The 26,429-nt window shown below is 32.5% G+C and overlaps 1 protein-coding gene across 4 annotated transcripts in view; it reads right to left on the reverse strand.

Annotated features, from left to right (window-relative positions):
* The window catches only part of Ask1 (apoptotic signal-regulating kinase 1), a 259,398-nt gene that overhangs the window by 141,379 nt on the left and 91,590 nt on the right, over positions 1–26,429 (reverse strand). For all 4 annotated transcript variants that reach the window (XM_035377348.2, XM_085807445.1, XM_035377341.2 and 1 more), the window contains 5 exons: positions 24,682–24,788; positions 18,416–18,586; positions 17,564–17,836; positions 15,349–15,436; positions 2,052–2,123 (listed from right to left, as the gene is read on the reverse strand). In XM_035377348.2, the coding sequence (XP_035233239.2) occupies positions 2,052–2,123; positions 15,349–15,436; positions 17,564–17,836; positions 18,416–18,586; positions 24,682–24,788 (711 nt within the window). The remainder of the gene's footprint in view (positions 1–2,051; positions 2,124–15,348; positions 15,437–17,563; positions 17,837–18,415; positions 18,587–24,681; positions 24,789–26,429) is intronic.

Consider the following 26,429-nt stretch of genomic DNA (forward strand, 5'->3'; position numbering starts at 1 on the left):
AACAAATAAATATTAAACTTTCTTTTTTGTAAATTTTGATACCCTTTAGATCATAATTGCTCTTTATTTCATAAATTACGGTTTCATATTTTTAATTGTATCATTTCTGCATGCCATTTTACCAGATTTAAATTGATGATCTATAATCCGAAAAAACCCCTAATCCGGAATTGCCGAAGTCCCAACGAGTCTGGATTACTGACTTTGTACTGTATTAGCAGCGAAAAAAATATCTGCGATCTATACATGCAATCCATTTTATACCTGCAGTGGGAAGTGAAGTCTGATGAGAATTTCTTAAAACTTCAAATTTTCGTGTCGCCCAAAGAGAGGGAAGTATTCTTAGGCTCCATTTTAATATTTGCTAAACAGAATTTTGCTAAAGTGAATTTTAATCTATGATTGAAAATTTTAGGAATGTTAATTCATCAAGTTTTTTTTTTTTTTTTTCCAGAACAGTTTTAAATGTTTATACAAAATTATAAGAATTATACATCAATTTCCTTTTATTTCGCAGATTTCGTCTAAAACCATCTTTATATCCAAAGGTTGAAGTTTGCTTGATTTTAAACGAGATGGATATACACCACACAAAAAGTGGGGCAACTCTATATCTCCTGTTCTACTGGGCCGATTAACGAAATTAAAATTGCGTTTTTCATGTCTCGAAAGCGTGACTTAGGATATATTTTAGATTTATATATAGCACTGTTCTAACATAGGTATTTTGAGACAAAATGGGATTTTTTCCAAAATAACATAGCTTTTTCTTTTCATATTTTGATTCTACGACTCAAATTATGCCTAAATATTAAATTTTGTAAAAATTGGTGCAAAATTTGGAGAAATTTAAAAACTTAACTTGCCGCATTTTCTTCAGTTGCACCAAGAATAATTCACTTCTTAAAATGGATTAGATTCAACATTTTAAGAATCCTGTTTAAGGTTTTAAAAGATGTGGAATAATATATAAATTCTGCAATGAGTCATGCAGACTTCTCACTGTTACCAAACAAGAAATCATTTTTAAAATTTGATATGATGTTTGACTCTCCTTTTATATCCAGTCACTAAAGAAAGATTATAAGTTGCACTACTCATGAGTTCCATCATAATTATACTCATCAATTATAACAATTAGACAGACCTTATGGACCTTTCAGTGCTGTTCTTGAGATACTCAAAACATTTTCTTCAGGGTGTTTACTCATTAAAATATTATGCTTTGGTATTAAAATGGAGTTTTAATGAAAACTTATAAGAAAAAATAATTTTTTCTGAGTGCGAATAAAAAAAGCTTTACATGAAAATTCCTAATCTTTTATGAGAGAACTTTTACACTTATAGCACATTTTATTTGGGCCTACCAGCGGCCGAGTGATAAGGTTTCTGAACACTGGTAGTTTGGTCCGAGATTCGAATCCCACAAATGAGCTGGCTGCATGGGCATTTCATGGTTTTCCCTGTGTGTAACATGTATATGAGCCAGTTTCTGTTAGAAAGTCCTCCACAAAGGCATCCCTACCCTTAGGCAGATAGCTATCGAGGCTTTTTATATATATACATATATATAAGGAAAGGAATTAAGAAAAAATCTTAAAGAATATAAATACTATCTAAGACAAAGGGAAAAACTGCGCTTCAACAGCAAAACTACAGTGTAGTTAAACTATATATATTATATACTAAAATTATAGCCTTTTGCAAAAATATAAACGAAAAAGTTGAGAAGCAGTAAAACAGAGAATTAGCTAAAGCTTTTGCTAAAGTTTTGATTTTGCTTTTTACAGCTTCAAAACTCCCCCCCCCCTCATTTTTGCAATACTTCAGAAAGTTATAATTTTAGTATTTAAAATAATTCAATTTAGTATTTAACAGAAGTTATATATATATATATATATATATATATATATATATATATATATATATAAGTATTTACACATATATACTATTATTCAACTAAACTAATACTGTTGCAAAGAAGAGTTTCAGAAAGTGAAAAAATTCAAAATAAAGTAATTTTTAATCACATCAAATTAGAACATACTTACGGGAAATCTAATTACATCAGACACCTCATCTACAGATGCTGCCACGAAGTATTCCAACCAGAAATTGAATATCTGCAACATATAATTTCATGACGGCATTATTTATTTTTGACACTGATTTATAAAAATAATGCCCCATGTAAAATAAATATCACAATAATAATTATTATTATGACTTTGCAAAATTCACATTTTTATTTTTAATTTAGAAGAAAAGCAAGAATTACATACTTCACAAAAATAGGTCAAATTTTACATTTCTAATATAATAATATGAATCTCAAGAAAGAGTAAATGTTAGCAAAACATTTCAGTACTCTTGATCTCTTCTGCATTTAACACAACAGAGGAAAAGAATTGATATTTCAATAGAGAAAATGACTAAATGAAGGAAAACTGGTAAACATAATGAAATTTTAAACCAAATATCATGTGACCGACAGCATACAAGAATACCAGAAATAACCATATGGCAAGTTAACTTTTATTTGACTGTATGCGCTTACCTTCAGAGCACTCTACAACAATGTATCTACCAAATATTCTGCAGCAAATTCATAAGATTTTAAAACCAAAAGCTTTTCGTAGTATAAAACGTTCATCAGAGGAAGACTAGTATAAAATCTAATTAGTAACTAAATATTAAAAGTAAGCTAATAACAGGTAATGTTTCCTTCACACAAAATTCTAAATCAAATAAATGAAGTCTTATAATAAAATTAATATATTAAATTAATTAGAACTCAGAATTGATATTACAGGATTTTACGGACAAATGGAAATGAAAAATGTAAAAAATTAGAAATGAAAATAGCTGCTGTTATTTCACTTGCAGAACAAAGGAAGATTTTAAAGTGACCAATCAGATTTATTATCTGCAGCAGCTCGGATCAAATGTAAGAATTAACTTTTCAATGGTTTTTCAGGAATAGATAATATCTGACAGCACTTAAAAATGAGCAACTGTCATGTGCCAATATCTGTGTTTCAAAACCCCATTAATTCAATGAGTAATTTTTGCCAAGTGCAAAATTGGCAGTGAATTATTACTAAACAACACCAAGGTTCAAGTATGAGAAACAGAAAAACTTGAACATTATTATTAATTATTAATTATCCGTTCCTTATACAGTAACCATTCTCACAAGAAATACTGCATATTTACAGTGAATACATATACTATGAAAAGACACTGCTAACCCTTCAAACTATGACGCAATGAAGAACAAAAGACTTGAAAGCAATATTTGCTTGGCAAATAATATAACGTACAAGGGTGAACTGATTAAAATTTCAATACTGTGCGCAGTGTTTTTTTGCCATGATGGCCAATAGCAACTGCTGTGATACACTTTGGCACTGAAAGAATGAGGCTTTTGATGTATGCTTGGAGTATGCCAGTACAGGGTGAAATATCATTAGAACAGGTAAGTCAAGGACATGGTAATCTGTCCTTGACTTACCTGTATGAAGATCTGTTGACTGTTGGGTGCCGTATGAGGTCACACATCATCTTACTGGAACTTATTCGTAGGTAAGTCTTGATACGTAAGATTACAGCAAGTTCCAAAACTACAGAGATGTTGTGTTCACTAGTCAGTGTGCCGGCAATGCATATTAGGTGTATACAAGAGTAAAATCCAATGCTCCCAACCATAACTCTAGGTGACAGACTGGTATGACTACGTAAATTGCAAGAGATATATTTGTCATTATGACACCAAAAAACTTGAATATGACTATCGTGATATTGAAGGCAGAATAAAGATTTGTCTGGAGAGACATCATGTCATTTGTTTGTCCATGTCCAATGTTCACTGCACCATTGCAGCCATATATGCCTGTGGTGGAAAGTAAATTAAAATTGCAGCAATAGATGTCTTGCAAAGATTCCCTTTCTTTGCAGATAATGTCAAATGGCCAGCCTTCTTTCCCTGTCCAACTCAAACTTTCTTAAATGACTGCCTTTATATATATACATATATATGTGTGTGTGTGTGTGTACTTAAAAACCAAGTCAGAAGTAAAGACCAGCAGAATGTTGGTGGCGTAGGAGTGTTGATCCATACTGAATAGGAAATTTGAGATGAAGGCAGATTAAACCTTCATTTTTTTATTTCAGCAAACATGTTGACACATTAAATGTGCCTATCCTATTACATTTTAGATAAGTTTGCAATAAGAAAGAAAGTGCAGACAGGCTAAGCCAAAGCATAGGAAGCAAGTGTGTTATGTTCAGGGTGAAATCCTCATTCAGACTGAGTTAGTTTTGGTTCTCAATGCATTTTGATTGGAGAGTTAATATTGCTATAAAATGACTATTGGCTGCTTGAGTTTTAGTTCCATTTACATCACCAGAATTATTTATGCAATTACTGCAAAAAATGGATAAAGGCAACATCCATCAAAATTATGTGAGGAGTATGGCACTGGAAAGCCAACACTATATAACCTTTAAAAATTTTTCTTTTAAAGGGTAGTAACTTTTTTGAATTTTTTGTGGATTCTGACGCCCAACTCGTATCAAATAACAGAAAAATCATTCATTAACCTAAAAGCAACAATCATGATAAAGTAATCATTGAATGAGTGTTGCAATGAGGGCATGACACTGATGAGTCCGATGCTAATAGCTCAAGACTAAATATTTCATGAGAAAATGGACTTAGAAACTGAGTTCACATACTCAACAGGTTGGTTAACGAAATTAAAAATTGTCATGATATTAGGTACTTAAAAAAATTCTAGGTAAAAAAAGCTTCAGCTGAACTCATTGAGTGCATTAATAGCAAATCTCCAGAACTAGCTCCAGTAAAAATTTATAACACTAATGAAACTGGTCTTTCTGACAATGTGTGTCCCAAAATACCTTGGCTACCTCTACAGAAAAGGACCCAGTTGATGTCAAAGATTCAAAAGCAAGATTAACAATTTTGACATCTGCAGATGTTGCAGGAATGTACAAATATAAACTTTTCAGAATAAAAAAAAAAAAAAAAAAGATGCACAACCTCCAGCATGAGTAACGATTTTCTCCATCATCTAAGGTTCACACAGTAAAAGCTCAAATAACACACATATTAATGAATGATTAATTTCAAAATCATTTCATACCCAAGACTTGGGAACATGAGAAACTGGTTGGTTCACCAGATGATGCAAAAACCATCCCAATTACAGACAAATGTTTGGCTCATACTTCATTTAAAGTTTCAGTAAAAGATAACCTCTCTGTTTCAGTATTTCCTTCAAATTGTACGTCTATCATTCAGCCAACACTGCATATATAACGAAATACAAATATACAATAATCTTCCTAAAATCTGCACTAAATTTTCTGACCATTAAATTTTTTAAAAATATTTTAAATTTATTGTGTGGAGCACCGCAAGAACATCGGAGGACATATGTAATATTTCGAAAAATACTTGGCATAATTTATGGCCAGCTACCATACTTCATGGTGATGATGATTGTGACAGCCTTGAATTTGAAGGTTTTCAAATATCACAAGCAAAAGGCAAAATTTTCCAATTAATGGATTTGTGAAGAGATGTAGAAAACTGTTAATACACTGATTACCAATAAGTATTTGGACACCTGTGATAGAAAAGAAAAACTAACTTTATTCAAAATTAATAGTTGATAGAGCCTCCACGAGAGGTAATTACATCGTGGACCATCCGGGGCATACTTTCTACAAGTCTTTGTGTGACAGCTAGTGGTATTTTCTTCTACTTGGCTTGGAGAAGACATAGAAGTTCCTTCACCGATTTTGCACGGGTAGTGCACCCCTGAATTCGGCGATGCACCTCGTCCCAGAGGTTCTCGATAGGGTTCAGGTCTGGACTCTGGGCAGGCCAGTCCATTCGATGAACTCCATTGGCACCATACCAAGCCTTGGTTAACGTCGAAACATGACAACTGGCATTGTCGTCCTGAAAGTAACAGGGGTCCAACCCGTAAAACTGCCACAACGTAGGAAGCACATTGTCATCCAAAATAGTGCAGTAGGCATCGGAGTTGAGCTTACCTTGAATGGGGACCAAGGGTCCCAGCCCATACCAGGAGAAACACACCCAGACCATAATTCCACCTCCGCCGAACTTGACTGTTGGCACAATGCATTCTGGTAGGAGACGTTCTCCAGGTAGACGCCAGACCCAGACCCTGCCATCCGAACGGTAAAGAGTGAACCTTGATTCGTCACTCCAAAGAACCCGTTTCCACTGATCTACGGTCCAATTTCGATGTGCTTTGTACCACATTAACCGAGCAGCGCGGTTGGACTTTGTGATCAAAGGCCTATGGGCAGCAGCACGATCATGAAAACCAAGCAGATGTGCTTCCTTACAGATGGTATTCATTGAAACAATACTCCCGGATGCCTGTTGAAACTCCTCACGGATGAGGTCCATCGGCTGGGTGTGCTTCTTCCGAATTTAAATTTTATAGTATATTGATCTCATCTCACTAGATTTAAAATCTAGAAACTGATCTAAAAAATAAAATTTCTAAAATGTAGAACTGTCCCACATGATCTTTGTTGTAGAATAAACAGACTTGGTTAACTACCAGTGCAGCACTTTCCAGTGCAAAAAATTATTGCATGTCATCAAACCTAGCTCAGCAATGAAGCAAGACAAACGAATGCTTTACTTTCCAAATTGATTAACTCCATTTTTCGAATTTTATTAAATTTTAATATCAAAGCACTTCATTAACTCCTAACTGTACATATTCAAAACAAATTTCTCTAATAATAAGTATTGACACCCCTAAATGACAAAACCGTTTTAGCCATTGCATAATAATTTATGTCAGAAGCCATTCTGATTAACTTCATACTATAATGTATTTATATCATAATAAAAATCTATTTAACGCACTGCACTATTTTTCCTCTCCTACGGAAACATCTGTAAGTTGTTCGTTTAATTTCATTATTCCTGTTAGACGAGAGCTGTTATCGCTCACACGAACTAAGTACGAGAAAAATAAAATATAAATTAGTTGTATTCAAACTGCCACAAGTGAAGTGAAGTGAAGCAATTTTCTTGTGAATTATTTTTTTAAAAAAAAGTAAATAAACCGTTATAACATTAAGATGGAAGATGTTAATAAGAATTATTTGAGTAAGGAAAATAATGAATCGGATGGTTCTTCAATACAAATTATTGGCAGAAAGCTCGGCTCAAGAACCCGATTTTGTATTTATTCGGATTCATCATCTGATCACAGCAATGAAAAAATCGCAGCAAATAATTCGACTGGGCGAAAAAGAAGACATAATCCTGATAAATGGGACCAAAATGTCCGAAAGCATAACAGAATAAAAGGTTTAGGATACAAAAATAGAAGTGGATGCTTAATATCTGAAAAAACATTTTGCAAGTCTGCCATGTCGATGTCGCCAGAAGTGCAATGAAAAAATCATTTCGGATGAAAGAAAAAAATGCCATGGAGGCATTTTATCAGTTAGAGTCAAGTTGAGCAAAATATTTTTTTAAGAGGGTGCATTAAAGTCAAAGAAATAAAAAGAAGCCGTCCGAAGGATAATAGTAAAATTCCGAGATCACGTTCTTTCACATATTATTTTCGAAGACTCGGAAAAGATGATATTTTGGTTTGAAAAAAAAATTTTAAGGATACCTATCAGATAAGCCACGGGCGACTATACGACTGCTGCTGTAAGGAACAAGTTTCATTGTTGATTGATCATCGTGGTCGCCTAGTTCCAGGTAACAAAATTGATGACACATATGTTATAAAACATATAAACTCATTTCCTGCATACACAAGCCACTACACAAGAGCTTATAACCCAAGGAGAAATGGTACGCAACAAAACCAAAGAATATCGCTTATACCACACGTGAACTACATACCTACCTTACCTCTCAGCAAAAAGACTCGTCCTGCCTACGTCATGCGCTTGCAGAGTGACGCAAAGAACGGATCCTTCTATTAGCTCGTGGTCTAAAGTAAGTGTCATCAGGATGTTTTCAAAACAAGAACAACGATGTTGTATAAAAATTGAATGTGCCAGAGGTCATACAGCACGACAGTGTCATCAAGGGCTTCAAGAGGCTTGCAGGGAATCTGCATTGCCTTACAGAACCGTAGCAAGATGGGTGAAAGCATTCAATGAAGGATGCCAAATTGTGGCAGACATGCTGCGGCCAGGTCGTCCGAGTGTCAGCGATGCAGACGTGCAAGCTGTTGCTGCACTAATGGACAGTGATCGCTGCCAAACGATTCGTCAGCTGGCCGGACAAACAGGATTAGCGCATACGACTGTGCTGCACATTCTGAAGGAACGCCTGTCCATGAGAAAAATTGCTTCACGATGGGTTCCACATCAATTGACGGAAATGCAGAAATGGCTACGATAAAATGCTGCCCGAACCCACCTGGAGTGCTGCTACGAGTGCGAAGGAGATGCTTTTTTACGCCGTATCTTTACGCTGGATGAGACTTGGGCCCAATCGTACCAGCCAGAACTGAAACGCCAATCAAACGAATGGCGTCATCACGTTTCACCATGATGTTTGACATTTCATCAGAACCCCAGCAATGTGAAAGTTATGGTGATTCTCGTGTACGACTGTGATGGTGTCATCCTAACGAATACCATTCCCCCACAACAGACTGTCACTGCACAGTATTACTGCTCATTTTCGGAGCACAATCTCCGACCAGCTTTGAGAAAAAAACGGCGACACTTTTTGCAGAACGCTCCTCTCATTTTGCATGACAATGCTCGGCCGCATGCAGCGCAAGCTGTGACTGATTTGTTCAAGCAATGGTGCTGGGAAGTGCTTTACCATCCACCATACTCCCTAGATCTAAGTCCTTGTGACTATGACTTAATTCCTAAGATGAAGGAACCACTTCGTGGCACTCACTTCCAAACTGTTCCTGAGATTCTTGCGGCAGTAGACCGGTCCATTCAAACTATCAACAAAACAGGCGCTGCTACAGGTATTCTGTGACTTCCACATCGTTGGAAACAGGTTTTACACAATGCTGGCAACCATATTGAAGGACTGTAAAACACGGTGACATGAATCACTTTTGTATTCCTTGTAAATATATAGTTGCCACTATTAAAGTTCCAACCCTTGTAAATCCGGACTTAAATATTAAGAAAATGTACGAACTCTACATCGTGCAATGTACAGAAGAAAATATAGAACCACGGAAAGAAAAATATTATTACAAGGTATTCTCGACTAAATTTAATTTGCATTTTAAGCAACCATCTAAAGATACATGCAAAACTTGTGATTATCTACAAATAAAAATTGAGTCATCAGACGGTGAGGAAATGAGAATGGCAAAAATCGAAAAGGACGCTCATTTGCAAAAGGCTGAACAGGCTCGTAGTCGCAGATCGGATGGCAGCATTCGAAGACATTTTTGTATTTTTTTTTAACTTGGAAAAAGCTTTACGCTTTCCGAAATTGACTACACCGATAGCTTACTATAAATGAAATCTATATGTTTATAATTTTGGATGCCATGATTTTAATAAAATTATGTCACATGTTCATTTGGCCAGAAACTGAGGTATCTTGTGGGTCTCAAGAAATTTCTTCATGTTTAGTAAAGTATATAAAGATTTGTGAGTATTATAAAACTTTAAGGACAAATCGACAGGATGGGAGCTCAAATACAGCTAACGAAGATGACATCATTTATAATGATGATAACGAAATTTAAACAAAGTAATAATACTTGTAATATTATGTACGAGGAACAGAATAGTTATTATTCATTTGTGCTAAACTCTTTAATAAAACATATATTTATATAATGACATTTTTCCATAATAAAAGAATAATTCAAAGACCGAATTTGAATTAATAACTTACTTTCACTTGCCAAATCGATTAACTCCCCCAATCATGAAAAATTGTAGTAATAATAACAATTACTCCAAGTATATTCCATCTTATACTTTCTATACATCGTCAAATCAAATAGGCTATTGCAATAATACAGTCTATATCGTATTTGCACAGCATTTTTTTTATTATTGAGAACTGACACTTAGAAACACACTAACTAGAAATAATTACTTTATACAACCATTAATAGTTACGTATTTGACCATCCCAAAATAGTTTTTAAGGTCTGTCAGTGACTTACTTCTTGGTGAAATGTACAGGTAAACCAGTATATGCAGCAACGAACAATTAAAGAGTCGTATGAATAAACAGTCATATGAAATGCAGCTCTTATCTCTTGATATACAAATCTTCTCAAGGCTTCTGAAGGCATGCTAATTACTTGAGCAGTATAATAAAATTTAATACTTAAAGAAGTGCAATAAAAATGGCAATAATACTTCTAAGCAGTATTACAAGGTATGTTTCACTTGGTCTACATATAACTGATACAAGGACTTCCAATAGACTTTGTTGCCTTAAGCAGACGAGTAGTGAACACTGCACTTTATTTGGCAAGTTAGACATCTAGAATTCATGTAGTTTACGAAGCTTTTGTCTTAAGATGGAACTTTGCCATTCCAAGTACAAGCACAGTGGCAATACATACCACTTAAACTCATTTGGTCAACTCTGAAAAAATATAACATTTATCTTGCATAACAAATATCAAATATAATAAGGCTAGCACCAGAGCTAACATAAATGTGCAGCTACATTGGGCTGCAATTTTTTTTTTTTTTTTTTAATTTAGGGAATTATCAAGCAACTGAATTTAGGACTCGCAGAGATTACACTTTGCAGCAAAAAGCTTAGCACTAACACTGAATATAATACAAATTTATCTATAACCATGATTCTCTCAATATTTTTTGTAATTGATTAATGTCCAAAGAAATGTAATTGGCAATTTCTGCACATTTGTGCATGAATGTCAGTTCATAGCTATTAAAATGATAATATCCAACATTATAAACAATTATTTTATTCTGTCTAGCTTTGCTGCAGAATTAATTTTTTAACCTGCCTAATTTTCCACTAGTTGAGGATAGCAATCACTCATTTGATCAGGGGTAGTTACTTTACAAGCAACAGACTTCACATGTGCAGTCTGAGACCATTTGTTGAAAATTAGAACTGCATATAGACTAGAGGAGCCACTAGCATAGAGCAGGAATGTTTTTACAAACTTTGCATTCAAACTTTTAATTTTCTCATCTTGATCACACTGAAAATGCCTGAAATGCTGCAGAAAGGAAAGACAGTCGAGAGTAAGTAAGTCCTCACATGAAGAATTTAATTTATCTCTGAAAATAGTCTGTGACAAATTTTATACAATCTTTTATCTTTTTAACTCCAATTTCAATTCCTCCATGTTCCACATTTCACACAAGCAAGTTATAGCACTAAGAAAATAAATAAACAAATGCACAATAAAACTGCAAAGGGGGGAGAAAATTAAAAAAAAAATTTAAATAAAAGAAAATAAAAAGAACTCAATATTCTAAATTGAGAACGATATTCCCCAAACCAGAAATTCTCTCTCAAAATTTTTCTCCAAGATATAGACAGGTGCAAGTGGATTGAATTATCTTCCTCTGCTGGGTATGATGAACACTACTCAAGAAGAATATGATTAACAACTTCATAGTCACTATAGAAGCTGCACAAAGCACTTGAAACAAGTCCAATCACTTTAACTAGCTCTTAAAATTGCCATATCCTGACAAAAATTGAGGAAATTTAAAATGAAAAGTTATCAACTTTTATTCTGTGAAAAACCTTTTGGCTCATTGTGCTTTCAGTGATGGAAGATATTCTCTGTTCCAAATATAAATAGCATCATTTCTATAAAAGCCCTTCCAGAAATTGGAACATGCAGAATTAAATCAGTGTGAAGTTTCATGGCTAGCTTTCTTAGAGAATAAGCCCCTTTTCCAAAATTTCCCCAGTGTCCAAGAACATAAAGCGAAATGAATGTCAATATTACGATCTCCTAAGGTCTCAATAATAACCTGAATTTTCATAGCAAGTTTCTCTGAAACACTAATTTTCTGTAGTAATCATAGCAAAGGAAGAAAATCACCACATATTTAAATGCACCATTGATCTGAAAACCACTATAAAAACTTTGAATCTATTTCACAACCAGGTTTAAATACAGCAACTGGACATGAAAAACAGATCACTTATCACTAATTCTCTAGTGTTTGAAGTTTCTTTCATGTCAAAAGCAGAGCCAACCTTATCATTCATCTTACTTGCATAAGTAAAACAAATTACTTGGTACTCTTCAAGAATGGCATCAGAATAGACAACTATTATAGGGTTTCTGTTAAAAGAATACAGCAAAGAAGAAACTGGAAGATTGCTATAAAAAAATTGATGAGAATTGCTTGCAAACACTCTCCTTCATCACAATATTACTCTAAGTTTCACTATCACTGGGTGGAATAAAAGCAATGGGAGCTTTGAAATTTTCTTAAGCTAGCAGTTTACTTTCTTCTATAGAGAACTACCTTACAAATATCAAATATAGGTCATAATAAACAGGAAATAACCGGCACTATTCCTCGCCTATACATCAATTAAAAAACAACTGTTTTGACTCTATAAGCGATTTTAAAAAATTTAAATGACCATGACAGTACCTTTTCACATTTGTTGAGATATGGGAAACATGGTTCCTCTGTTGAAATTTGTTATCCAAGATAACTCCTAAATATTTTGAGTAACTTCTATAGGAATATCACCAAGTGATAAACATATTCTGCAATCAGTACTATCTTTTTATGTACCATTACAGCTTTGTTGTTGAGTGGGTTGAATTTCAATTTATAAAGTTTAGACAACTGAAAAACAGCATTAAGTAAATCTTGAGACAAAGAGCAAGTATCATCTAAACTTTTACAAGGAAATCATCTGCAAAAGCTATTTTAAAACAGTTTTAAAAACCAGATAATCTACACAAAAGATCATTAAATATAAGATTCCATAATAAAGATTTAGACTCATCCTTGAGGACACTCTTCTCCAAAATCATTTCTTTTGTAATATCACCTGAGAAAGTTCTACAGTGCGAGTATGCAAAAATATCCTTGATCAGGTAAAAGATATGTCTAGGTCAGCATGTCTCATTACATTTATGATTCCTGCCAACCAGCATTATCAAAAGCCACTTTTCTGTCAAGACACATCAAAATCGTGATGTAATTTTTCTATTTACCTTGCTTTACTATGCCACATAAGCGAAGAAGCACATCTTCAGCTGAACGCTGAGGTGCAGAGCTTATCCAATATTCAGAATTACATAATCTTTAAGAATGATAATTCTAGACTATAAATCACTAATACATATTAAAATACTTTTGTTGGGAAATGAGAGAAATGATGGAGTAACTGTGTAAAATTCCAAATGTATCCAAGTAACACAAGACAACAGTAAAAACACTGCAAATTGAGGTTTCAGAGGGGTCATGGTAGCTATTATGACATCTTTGCTGTGCAGCAAAGACATAAAGCCTGTCACATATTAGTAATTTGTTGACACTGATGAAATGTCATGAAGTAATTGCTTTTAGACGTGATTATTCTAAGTTTTTTCCAGAATTTATCAGCATTACTTTTTCATTAATTATTATAAATTGCAGACAAATTATGCCCTTTCAAGAACTTGGACTCCCAATAAGATTCAAATCAGAATTTTTTTATTAACTTATTTCATCTAAATGTATTAATATGAAGTAAAATTAAATTTAATATAAATATTATTATTTAATACTTTACTTTTGTTATAAATTGCAAAGCTTAATATTTAAAAATAAAAATAATATAATTTAAAATATTTTATTATTCATTTATGAATTTCAAAAGAACTTAAAATTAGTATTTCCTAAATTTAAATAAAATATAAAATTCATTTCTATGTAAATCAAAATTTATTTTTATGCATGCAAGTTTAATAACATAAGTAAATTTATTTCTTTCTTAATAAACACTGTATCAAAAATTCACACATATTGTAACATATCCTCTATATTTTGACAAATTTATCTTGCTTAATAACATGAGAACTCTGGCTTTACTATTAGTGGGGTGATATCTATGAAGTACCTTTCGAGAACCTTTTGATATTCACCTTGAGAATAAATTGATATTAGCTGGAATAAAGTAACTAGAGATAAAAATATATCCAGATTTGGAAAAATGAAATTAGTATTACCAGTTGAAAATGCACGACAATATCTACTCGCCCTCCTTAAAAGAAAAATGAAGTTATATTTTTTTCAAAAAAAATCAATGTATATAAAAAGTTCTGCTGTAAATTTCATGTAACTTCAACCATGATGAACATCTCCCACAGCAGTGGTTGCAGAAATGTGTCAGTTTATGTAAGTAATTTAATATTGTGCAAATATATTTTTATTACGATTTTTTGTTTACAGTTTTTGTTTTCTCTTCCATTAATAAATCCATGATTAATATATTTCACATAATAATGCTCCCTTAGTTTCAAACTAATGCTTAGTCTTTCCCATAGAACATTTCAGAAAGCTGACAGAGATGTAGTTGAGCTGTCTTTCAGAGTTTAAATATTTACATCTAAGGAGTAATCAGTATTATATTTACTAAAAGACATCAAAATAAAGCATAATAGTCACAAAAAATAGATTTTGAAGACGAGAAGGTATGAATACAGTGTATGGAACATAACACTGCTACAATCTAACATCCTACATTTTTGCGACAAGAATGTAGTAAAAGATGCGAAAGTGCCGTTTTTCATAAAAAGATGTTTTTGCACAAAAGAAAAAAAGATATGAAATCGCTGTCTTTTCAATGGCCACAAAAGTGAGAAATTTTGCACACATCTCAGCATCTTAAAAATGACATAATGCGAATGTGAGACAAGGTTGCGACATTATGTGAGACAAGGTTGCGACATCATTATGACGTCATGCTGCTTTGGTAAAATGCAGCAAATAAAAGGTTGAAAAGGATTTCTAAAGCTACTATAACTGAGTACATAAAAGATAGCATGACGTATATAGGAAACATCTGTGCAATAAAACATGAAATTAATTTAGATTACAGCCATAAAATTATTATTTGTAACAATTTTTAATATCAGTCGACATTTCTGAAATAAGTTTTGATGCACAATGCACAAGGTAGCTTATATTTTGCAGTAAATAACAAAAAGGAACTCATGCTCCATATATTAATTACCTTTTAATTAAACACATATTAAAAGATTAACCGAAAAACTACTTCACTTTAAAATGTAACATTATTAAAAGATTAGTTTACCACATCTGACACAGTGGTTACATAATTAAACATACCTTTTCTTCTGCTGTTAATTCAATATGTTCTGGTTTTCTGCGAAATCTATTTATAAGCTCAATGTTTCCAATCGTTGATTTTAAGTACCTACAAGACATTTATCATATTCATAGCTTTGATATATGCATATGACATAAATTACAAAAATATTTCTTAAATTAGAAAATGCTAATAGCAAAATCAGAAATGAAAATTCATTAAAGCATATGTCCAGAAAAGAAATTCTGCTAAGATTTCTTTAAAGTCATAATGCAGGTAAATATACAAAGGTAGATATTTAAAAGTAACACATGTTAGATTTTGCTCATTTAATAGCATCCTGCACAACATTGAAAATCTATGACAAAGTATTCCAAATTATCAACTTAAAACGCCCCTTATATTTTTTCCACAAAAATGAAGAAAACTTGAGTTTTAAAAACATTTTGTCATGGAAAAAAACTTGAGTTTTAAAAACATTTTTTCATGGAAAATCAAGTTTTGCCATTTGTGATTTTTCCCCCCTACTGGTAATGACTGTAACAAGTCTGCAGTGTTACTAGTAGTCATGTTTGTAAATAGTTATCTCATTAAACAAATGCTTATAATTTCTTTTACTGAATGGTGTTAAAAGTAATGTGTTCCCCGAGTTCCAGTCTCTACATTTAAGTACTTTAATTATCAAAAGGTATATTATTCAAAATGTCTCTTTTCTGGATATGATTTTGAACAAATTTTCTATACAAAATTCCTTAACCATTCTAGCTGTTCTAATTTATGTTTCAGAAATCCCAGCAACTAGAGTTAAACTTCTAAAAGCTAACATCAGAACTTAGTACAAACTATCTTCAAAGCTTTTATTATTTACTTTTAAATCCACCAATGGTGGAGTGAACACTAGTAGGCTGACCCATAGCATGTTACACACAGATGGGTTGATAGCATGAGTTATGTGATTTCCACAGCTTTTATAGTGAAAAAGAGCTCTAGAAATAGCAACAATGTCTTTCAATTTTCCATCTTTAGCACTTGCTTGAGACATTTGAATTCCTTATTAGTTAATTAATTATAATTATTTGCTTAAGCTATTTGGGAATTTCCCAATTAAAATGAAGATTTTTTTAAATGCAAATACCAAAGATATCAAGATCTTTTAAAAATTTATCCTTATGCTTCAGTTTTTTCACTTGGCCATTTTCAACATATTTAAGACATGCTTCTTCTGTTCCTTTATTCAGCTTCAAATCCAATGTTTTTTAACCAGGAGACAGACTGAATTTTGCCAGATTAGTCAATTTTCCACTTCACAATTACAATCATGACCAATGCTTTCTTTGCTCTTTTCTTCAACCTACATTACCACTACCTTTCTATCCAAAGATTGTTAAGACAGTGTAATGGTCTAAAGCTTTACATAAGCCTTTTTAGAACTCTGTGTACATAAATTAGACCGTTCCAAAGGGAAGACTGAACGTGGAAAGCTTAAAAGGTGGAATACAGAAGTTGCACTTTCATCTCCTATCAGCCGGTGTTCGAGATGGAATACTCACTCATATATAATACCCCTACAGAACTATTTTAGTTAACCTTAAGATAAGAAAATTCTGGCCCTCTGAGGTACGGTGCAAAGAGCTCTGAAAATTGTGCCTCATGGGTACCAAAAATGGAAGGCATAAAATTTTATTCAAACTCATTTTATTGAAGCACTACATACCTGAATGATAAATAATCTATGGTCCATGGTAAGCTAAATGGATGAATTACCAACAACGTTTGTAGGTTGATACCATACCATTACCAACAACCTGATATAGAAGGTATATGTTATTTTCCATCTCCTTCCAGCATGCTTTCATGTGTAATGGTAGCACACTTGGCGGGAATTTGACAGGTCCAGGTTTGAGTCCCAGCAAGGGCATTGCACATTTTCCATTTATCTCTAATAAACTAAGACAATCTAAGCAGTGCTGTTGAACTTAATAAACAAAGTTTTTTCTATTAATTAGAAAGTATTTGTTTTGGTTCCTAAAATTGGAAGGTAATAAGTGGCTATCTTATTAGCCAATGAGTTTAAAAAGCAGTTAGTACTGTACACGAATTTACTGTTACAGAAGAAAACTTTGTTACATTATGTTATTCAAAGAAAAGTAAATTTTACAATTAAGAAAAGATACAAAATCCTTTTCAGAAATTAAGAAGACCAATTCTAAATGTAAAGATAATAAAAGCACATACCAGTTTGGGGGTTTTAAGTCAAACATACATTTAGATGCTTCAATAGCTTTGGAATAATCTTCAGCAAGTACACTAATTTCAAAAAAGGTTGCCACATCCCAATAGTCCTTAAGAGAATTGAGGCTGCCTTTGCGACCAATTAAATTATTGAGAACACGACCAATATGTTGCAGTTCCGATGACTTAGAAAAGTCATTTCCAGCTATAACTAACAGAGTAGCAAGATTTATTCCTGCATATTCATTAGGTTGGACCTCAAATCCTTTACGATACCTACAAAATAATTTACATCTCACATCTAACAAATCAAAAACAAATTTATAATCATGAAATTTCCAACTCTACTATAAGCAGAAACATAAAATAAAGGTTCTTTAAATAAAATAAAAATAAAAATAAAAATAAAAAAAAAAAAAGAAAGAAAGAAAGAAAGAAAGAAAAACCTGAATCTTCCACAAATGAGAAACTTTAACTAAATTTAATTACATTCTATAATAGAGATATTATTTTATCATATGATACCACACAGAAATTTTTTACGGTGAACTTACTTAAAAAATATATTTCTGACTACTTTTAAGAAAAAGCAACAAACAAATAAAGCAACAAACTTTTAAATTACTTTTCACATTATAATTCAAATATTTCACACAGGTTCTTCTTTATGATCAGATCATACAATGTGATTAAAAAACAAGCTGTTCTGCAAGGATTTTTACTTACTGAATAGTAAGCAGCAGCATGAATTGAAAAGAATATTTCACAATTAAGAATAAGATGAATAAAAACACAACTAAACACATAAGCTTAATAAAAAATTAAATACCAGTACTAAATAGGATGTGAGCCTACCATTTAATGGCATTTTGCAAACTATCCTGATCTTTATGCTGAGATTCTACAAATTTATCTTTATAAATTCGACCACAAAGGCAGATCATATCAGGAACTTGATTTTCCTTTTTTTCCAATGCAGTAGTTACTACTTGCAAAGCTTTCTCTCTGTCACCTTCCTTGTTGCGTCTGGAAATAACAGCATTAAACAATACAAATTAATTCGTGTACATTATTATAAACAATAAATTTTAATGAATTTTTCATCATTTTTTGCATGATTTTCACATTTAATATTGCCAATGTTTAGCACATTAAGTGCTATGCTTGTCATCTCATATGATCAGAATTTGTATTATAAAGTGGAGCTAGTAATGCAGCAGACGCACACTTCATATAAGTTATCTAGTCCTGTGTATTCAGTACATAGTTGATGAAATGGAGAATAGTTGGTAGATAAATTTAAAACAAATAAATAAAAAAATTAAAAATTTTATTTATTTATTTATTATAGGCAAAGTTTAAAAAACTTAAGGTTTACAGCTGCAGTAAGCACAATTCAAGTTGCTTTAGATAAAATAGGGGGTCCAAGAAGCAGGCAAGAAGTAAGAACAACTGAATACTATTAGTTCAACCCAGGTTCATATCCTGGTGAATAGGTTGAAAAGTTTTCATGATTTTTCTCATGTGCCAACATATGTACAATCCAGTTTTCCTCAAAAAGTCCTCCATGAAGGCACCTCTTCCCTCAAACCTTTTTGTGCTTTGCCATAGCTCAATACATATTTTCCCAAACATTTTCGATTCACTGCTCCCTTTTAAAGTATATTTTGCAAAGTCCCACTTTTTGTATACTACACTTGGCATCAAAACTTGAAAGCATAATTTTTAAATTTTGAAAGTTAGACAAAAAAACAAAATAATAAAAAACTGAAATTTTAGCTGTTTGTTAAAGTAAAGGCGTGAAGATGGAATTACACAAAATCAAATAAAAATATTAAAAAATACTCATCAATGAGAAACCTGTGCATGGTGTGCATTTGCTTGCATTTTTGTAGTTCACTTTCTCCCAGTTATTCTATAGCTGTTCCCACCTTTTTTTGTCACTAGATATAAATACACGTTGACAAAAAAAGGAATAGATTGACCCTGAAGTGATGTTATAAAATGTATACACATTGTTACGAAATGTACAGACGCAGTGAGATAGCTTCCCCGCAAAGAAGGTTTAGGGTTGCCATAAAATGGCAAGGGAAGGTGGGGCTGCCACATTTGGTGAGAAATTGCCCATTTGGCGACAAAATTAGCGATATGCCATGCACAGATGGAGAACCTTTTGGAACAAATTCTTACCGGTTTAGCGCAGAATGTTCCCACAGAATGAACATAAGACGAAAGCTATATAAACCCTTCTGGTCCGCAGTCAGTTAATGCCTCGTCTAGCGATCTGACAGTCAGTCATTGAGCGAGTGTCTCGAAGTCTAACGCAGAGTTGGTCATCGAATGCATCGAGAGAGTCTTTAGTGTATCGTGAGTTAGCGCATCGTCGAGTTTTGTCTTAGAGTGTGCTGAGCTTCGGGAACGACTAAACCGAGTCGAAATATACATCACAGATCATGCTTAAAAGATGCACTTAATTTTAAAGAACGTTTATGCTGCTTCATACCCTTTCTTTACATACCTGCACAGATGGCAATAATTTTGATAATGTTTCAGCAAAGAAATTTTGTATTGAGCTCTAAATTCATAGAACATAAGTATTCTGAGCACTAAGACTATCACGCCAAGAAATTTGTCGCATGTCTCTGATCAAGACCAAGATTAAACAGCTCTCAAGATAGATTTGTCAATCAAGTTCCAGTTTCCTCTTTTATCAGAATTGTACACAGCCTTACAGTTTAAGGATTTGAATACTTGACTATTTGCCCATTTAATGATCTTATTTAGTACAATTTGCAACTATATATATAGATATATGTAAGATTAAAAAAAATATGCGAATCAAAATTATAATTTAAACTAATGGTAAAACTTTAATAAACTCTTTCTTCTAAAAATCGTAATAACTTCTCCCAATTGTGACATTTCTAGATCATTCCTTTTTGCATAGCCTGCGCAACACACGGGATGACATAATAATTGGAAACTGAAACTGATGACTCAAACCAAAACCTTTCTCTTCGTGTGCATAACTAAGCACTTTCAGCTTCGCTCTCTGCCCCATTAGGATGTAATTTTGCTGTCTTGTTTGCTATTGCAATAATATCAAAAATGTAAATATTCTGTGAAAAAGCACGACTAGGGTGCCAAGTGATTGTGGCCACAAACGTCAACTGGAAAATAAAAATGGAATTAAAACCGCCTCTACTGCCAAGTTCTTTAGATATTACGAAATCAACATATTAGCATACTACGCAATCAGAATTCTTCAATCTGGATCTAAGTACTCATCAACACTGCTCCGGTGTTTTCCTTAATTTTATTATGTCAATTAGTCCAATAGGATAGTTTCCTGCAGCCTGAGACCTCAATGGAAAATTTATCCAGCTCTTCAAATCATCGTTTTGTGATAAATTCAAAGGCAATGTGAAAAAAGTGAATCGTCAAATGTCATTCAGTGTCTATGAAATAACCATTATCCTTCTGCTGTGGTGTTTTGCAACTGTCTCAAAAAATCAATTGCAGATAAATCCAGAAATTCGAATGAATGCCTAGTGAAAAGGAATACTGATTTTGCTTTGGCCATCGCTATAGTACAGCGTGTTTCAAAAAGAATATGCGTATTTCGAATGCATATATTTATTAAACTGTATGACATATGAATATGAAACTTTACACACATATGTACGAACCTCTCAAGTTCAGATTACAGATGTTACAGATGTTCAATATGTCCTCCATCAGCAACACGAACAATAGCACACCGATACTCAAATTCCTCACATAGTCGGGCAAGCATGTCCTGATATTATGACAGTACAGATACGGTTCTTCTTCTCTTGCAGGTTCTGTGGGAGTGGTGGTACATAAAGGCTGTATTTAATGAAACCCCACAGGAAGAAGTCACAGGGTGTCAAATCCACTGACCGTGGAGGTCAACGGCCAATCCACTGGTTCGGTAGCGTTTCATTCAGAAAATCATGCACTTGGCAACATTAATGAGTGCTTGCCCCATCTTGTTGAAAAATGAAGTTGTCTACGTGCAGCCTTGGAAACAACCAGTTTTGTAACATAGCGAGATACTGCTGACCGTTAACCTTTTTTTCTCAAAGAAGAATGGGCCATAAACAGATAATTGGATATCGCACGAAACACATTGATTTTGAGGAATCTCGTACATGTTCAATGGCTATATGTGGGTTCTGTAGGCCCCAAATTCGAATGTTGTGTTTGTTTACATGACCACTAACATGAAAAGTTGCTTCATCACTGAACACGATGCGTTGTGCATAAGTGTTATCAATAATCTCATTACAAAATGCCACACGTTTGCGTTTGTCAAGATGCAGAGCCTGTAACAAATGTAACTTGTATGGCTTCATAACCCACTGATGTCTCAAAACATGCCAAATTGTTGTTGTAGGCAGTTGTAACTCCCGAATGGCACGGCGAGTTGATTTTGAAGGACTACGTTGGAAAGCAGTTTGAATTCGTGCAACATTTTTGTCGGAAACACGAGGACGGCCAGAACTCTTTCATTTACATACACATCCTGTATTTACAAACTGTCAATACCATCTATGAATGTTCCACTCATTCAGAGGATCACTTTGGTACCTAAACTTGAAACGCCTTTGCATTGTAATCACTTTTTGCAAACATGTGACAGTTACCATGCAAAACAGAAGACAACTGACATCTAGTGGCTATATATTAATATAAACTAGACTATGTATTCGTTTCGCTAATAGCCGAGCTGTGGCACAGTGATCGATAGTTTAGACAAATAACACTTTGTAATGTGTATATTCTTTTTGAATCTGTATTTAGGGGCAGGGAAATGCTATAAATCATCACTGAATTACCACTTAAGGAGATTTAGCATTACAGTTACTTCAAGATCATTGATCTGTGCTTTGCTTCAAGTATGTGCAACAGAAAATTAAAAATTTCTGCAATTTGACTGTGCTGTTTTGCGAAAATGCGAGATTCTTGTTCATTATTTTTTCATAAGTATGTGTGAGCAAATTAAATAACAAATTTTAAGCAATTTAAATTATATTTAGGGAAGGATATTAAGGTAGGTAATTATATATCTGAATTTATGTTGAAAACTTTGAATTGTCGATAAGAATTTTTAAGTGAATGAAATAATTTTGAAAAATTAGTGTAGAACAAATGGTGTTTTTGAGTATTATTGTAGATAGTATTAAACACTTTGGTACAGATTAGTGTAATAACATATGAAAATATGAGTTATTCAAAAAACTGAATTAATAGTGTAAGTAGTATGGAATTAACTGATTTTAAAATTTACAGATCGTCAGATAAACTTTGAAAGCTCCCACTTTTATGTTTTTTGTATATAATATTTTTTTAATATAATGGAGTGGTTAATTTTTTTATAAATAGAGTGTTATAATGCAGTTTGACTTTTATAAGGCCAGTTACCTTATATAAAAGGAAAGGAGGCCTTTCCAAGTAACTGCCCAAATAGTTGGATATGTGTGTACTAGGAGAAAGCTGTGGGGTATCCCAGTTTGTACAAAAGTCAGTTAGAAAATTCTGTAATATAGTATATTATTTCCTATGATGTTTCAAATGAAAATTTAATTATATTATAACATTTTGAAATTTTTTGCAATTTTGTAATGCTAAGGATGTGTTTCAAATTTTTACAATTGAAAAGTTTTAAAAGCCTTCTCTAAACAGATATAATTACGAAATTTATTTTCTTATTTTATATTCTCAAAATTACAAGATCCATATTATTACTGTAGGGCAGTGTAAAATTTAATGTATCTTTAATTTTTGTATATTTTTTCCATATTAATTAAACTAGTTTGAAATTTTTATGGCCATAAGTTATAAATGTAAACTTTGATAATTATACAATACTGGAAGCCAGTTACCTCTGTTAAGGAATAAAAGCTTCTATGTGTAATTTTATTTGACCATCCCACAGCCATCAGCAAGTTGTCATGCTGATTTGCATTGTAGAGGATTTGCTAAATTTCCCTCAAAATGTATATTTCTATTGTACTGAATTTTTTTACTTACTATGTATTAAAATTTAAATTCCATTTTGCATTGCTTTACAATTAAGAAAATGTGGATTATTTAAAAAAATTAATTCAAATTTCATAAATCTGTAAAAGAAAATTTTGGTTTTTATATTGGCAACATCAATATTTATGGAAAACTTTCAAGATAAGGACTGCAAAATATTGATTATGATTATATTCAAACAAAGATTTTAAAGGACAGTGAAATTTTTTAGGTATTTTTGGGAAAAAATTGGCACAGTTTTATAGTATTTTCACAGAAAAATGAATTTGAAGACTTTTAAATTTCAACAGAATTTTCAATTTGAATTTATTGTGTCAGGGAGAATGACACTTGGTAAAGCAATAATGCAAATGGATGTTAAAATGTTTTCTCTACAGCTTTGCAAAAGCAGTCTGTATGTGCCACTGAGCAATATCTGACAGGACTCTGGTTCTGAGGAGATACCGTTATAAATAATTGCACTAATTTGGATAAAGATCTTAGACTGCACATTTTAAAAGCAAGCCAGTTTATTCATAAAAAAATTATTGATAATCTCATCACCTCCATGGAAAGACATAGCCAACAGTTCATAATTTAGAGAGTGGAAATCACATTGACTGCATCAAATAACTGTTTTAACTGGTTAACCAATGCAAAACAGCATTATTTAATTTGCCCTTTAAACTACAATGTGAATATGTTTTCTTCATGACTTTACTGTCCATCTGCTACATAGAATTGAGTAATACATCTATCTATATTAATAGTCTTCTCAAATTTCACTCCATTATGAAAAATGTTGATTTCTGTAGGCTAACTGGAATTTTACATGCCCTGTACAGCGCCTGAAACAATCAAACTGACAGAAATGTTTTAACCTAACCAACTGAAAAACAAATGCAAAAAAAAAATAATATATGTTTATATCATAGTTTACATGTTTATCATATTAATATAACATCAATTTTATTTACTCATTTTTTAGGTTACACAAACTTAAACTAAAAAAAAAATAAAGAAAATTAACTGAAAGTAAACAAAAATCATTATTAGAAAATGTAAATTAAACAAACCTGTTTAAAGCAAATGCATACAGATGTTGAATAGGCCAAGTAAAAGTAAATTTTAAATTTGGAATAGTCATTAAATCATCTACCAGTTTGACCATTGAATCATAATCCTGAAAAACAATAGATAATCAGTTAAATTCCTTAAAAAGTATTAGCTGAAATGGTAAAAACTCTTACAAGTAAGTTTTTGACACAACACAAAAGTTATTCTGTCAAAATAAACTTTTCTACTTGTCTTTTTAATTTAATGGGAAATACATGTATTATTTTTAGAAAATTCAATTTTGTCAATGGCTAAATCACACACATCACTAATCTTTACTTTAAAATTAGGCAAAATACTACTTCAGACTGACTTTGTTTTATTAAAAAAGCACTACACATTTTAAGGAAGAGTATTCAATAAAACTAACATAAATATATGGCTGGCTGTTTCTTCTTTAAGGAGCAAATGTATTTTGAGTAGGCGAATGAATATATTTGCTCTTTCAAGAAGTAGTTAACCTTGAGTTTTATTTTGCCTAGTTTGAAATCACATACCATAATTACCTAACAACAATATTACTGAACAGATTATAAAACTGCGTATATTATCAATACATATTTTAAATACTGCGAAAAACCATTTGCATCTGCTTTTTTTTTTTAATCATAGACATTTACTTTTCCATTATGAAGTTTCTCAAAATACTGTACATAATTCAATGGAAGAAATGTTCATACTAGATGTAGACAGGTTTTGTAAATACAAAAATCGAACATTTATAGGGTATCTTTAGATTAAAAAAAAAATCTATTTTGTAAAATGTTCATAAGCATGTAGTAAATTGAATAAAACAGTTTTTGCACACAATTCACAGATATTCAGAATAAATGAGCAGTTTTTAATAACATTTCAATACTAATATTCTATATGCAATTTCTAGAAGAGTTGAAATTTTGAACAGACTTGGGAATCAAGAATGACAACAAAAGAAACTTTTGCGATGGTTAAAACAGTACTTACTAGTATCAGCAAAACTATGCAGCAGATACAGGTAGTTTAATCAATAGTGACTTATAATTAAAAATTAAGATACAGTTTATTGATTCTGAATACAGCTGCAAGCCGCACCCTAAGCAGTTTTATGTAGCATGCCAATTATATTACAGTTACACATTTGTTTTAATACATCACTTATTGATTTCGATATAGTATAAATTCATTATGCAGTGAATTGCAATATAGTAATTATTTAGAAGATAGAAAAGCATTAGCAAAGATATGGCAATCATTACTTTCCAACTGAGTTTGAAGCTAGCGTTGGCACACAGCCAGAAGTAATATGTAATGTATAAAACAGTGGTCTGAAAAGACCCACAAAAGAAGCTAAGGGGCAGAAAGGACATTAATCACTGCACAGGAAATGGCAATTTAGAAAATAAAACACACTAGAAACATACGGATTGTGTATATATACGTGATTGGTATTGAATGAAAAAGAAACAGAATGAGCAGATTAATGACTTCAGTTAAATGATAAAATTATATAAACTTCATATGCTTGCATGTCAGGCCACATAACTGGGCTAAGGTGGGATGGCTGTAGAATCAATAAACTTATTCGCCAGCCAACAGCTGGTAGAACATTTGTGTGTGCATTTTTTCGTAATGAGTCGCTATTTATACTTTCCTGTAGTCAGTTACTAGTTGGTAAGCTAAACAGATGGAGACAAACCAATGTACGACTTGAAAAAACTGCTATTTTTAC

This window comes from Stegodyphus dumicola, chromosome X1, assembly GCF_044657685.1.
Source record: "Stegodyphus dumicola isolate Sdum_Otavi_A_Nest chromosome X1, ASM4465768v1".
Taxonomy (NCBI): domain Eukaryota; kingdom Metazoa; phylum Arthropoda; class Arachnida; order Araneae; family Eresidae; genus Stegodyphus; species Stegodyphus dumicola.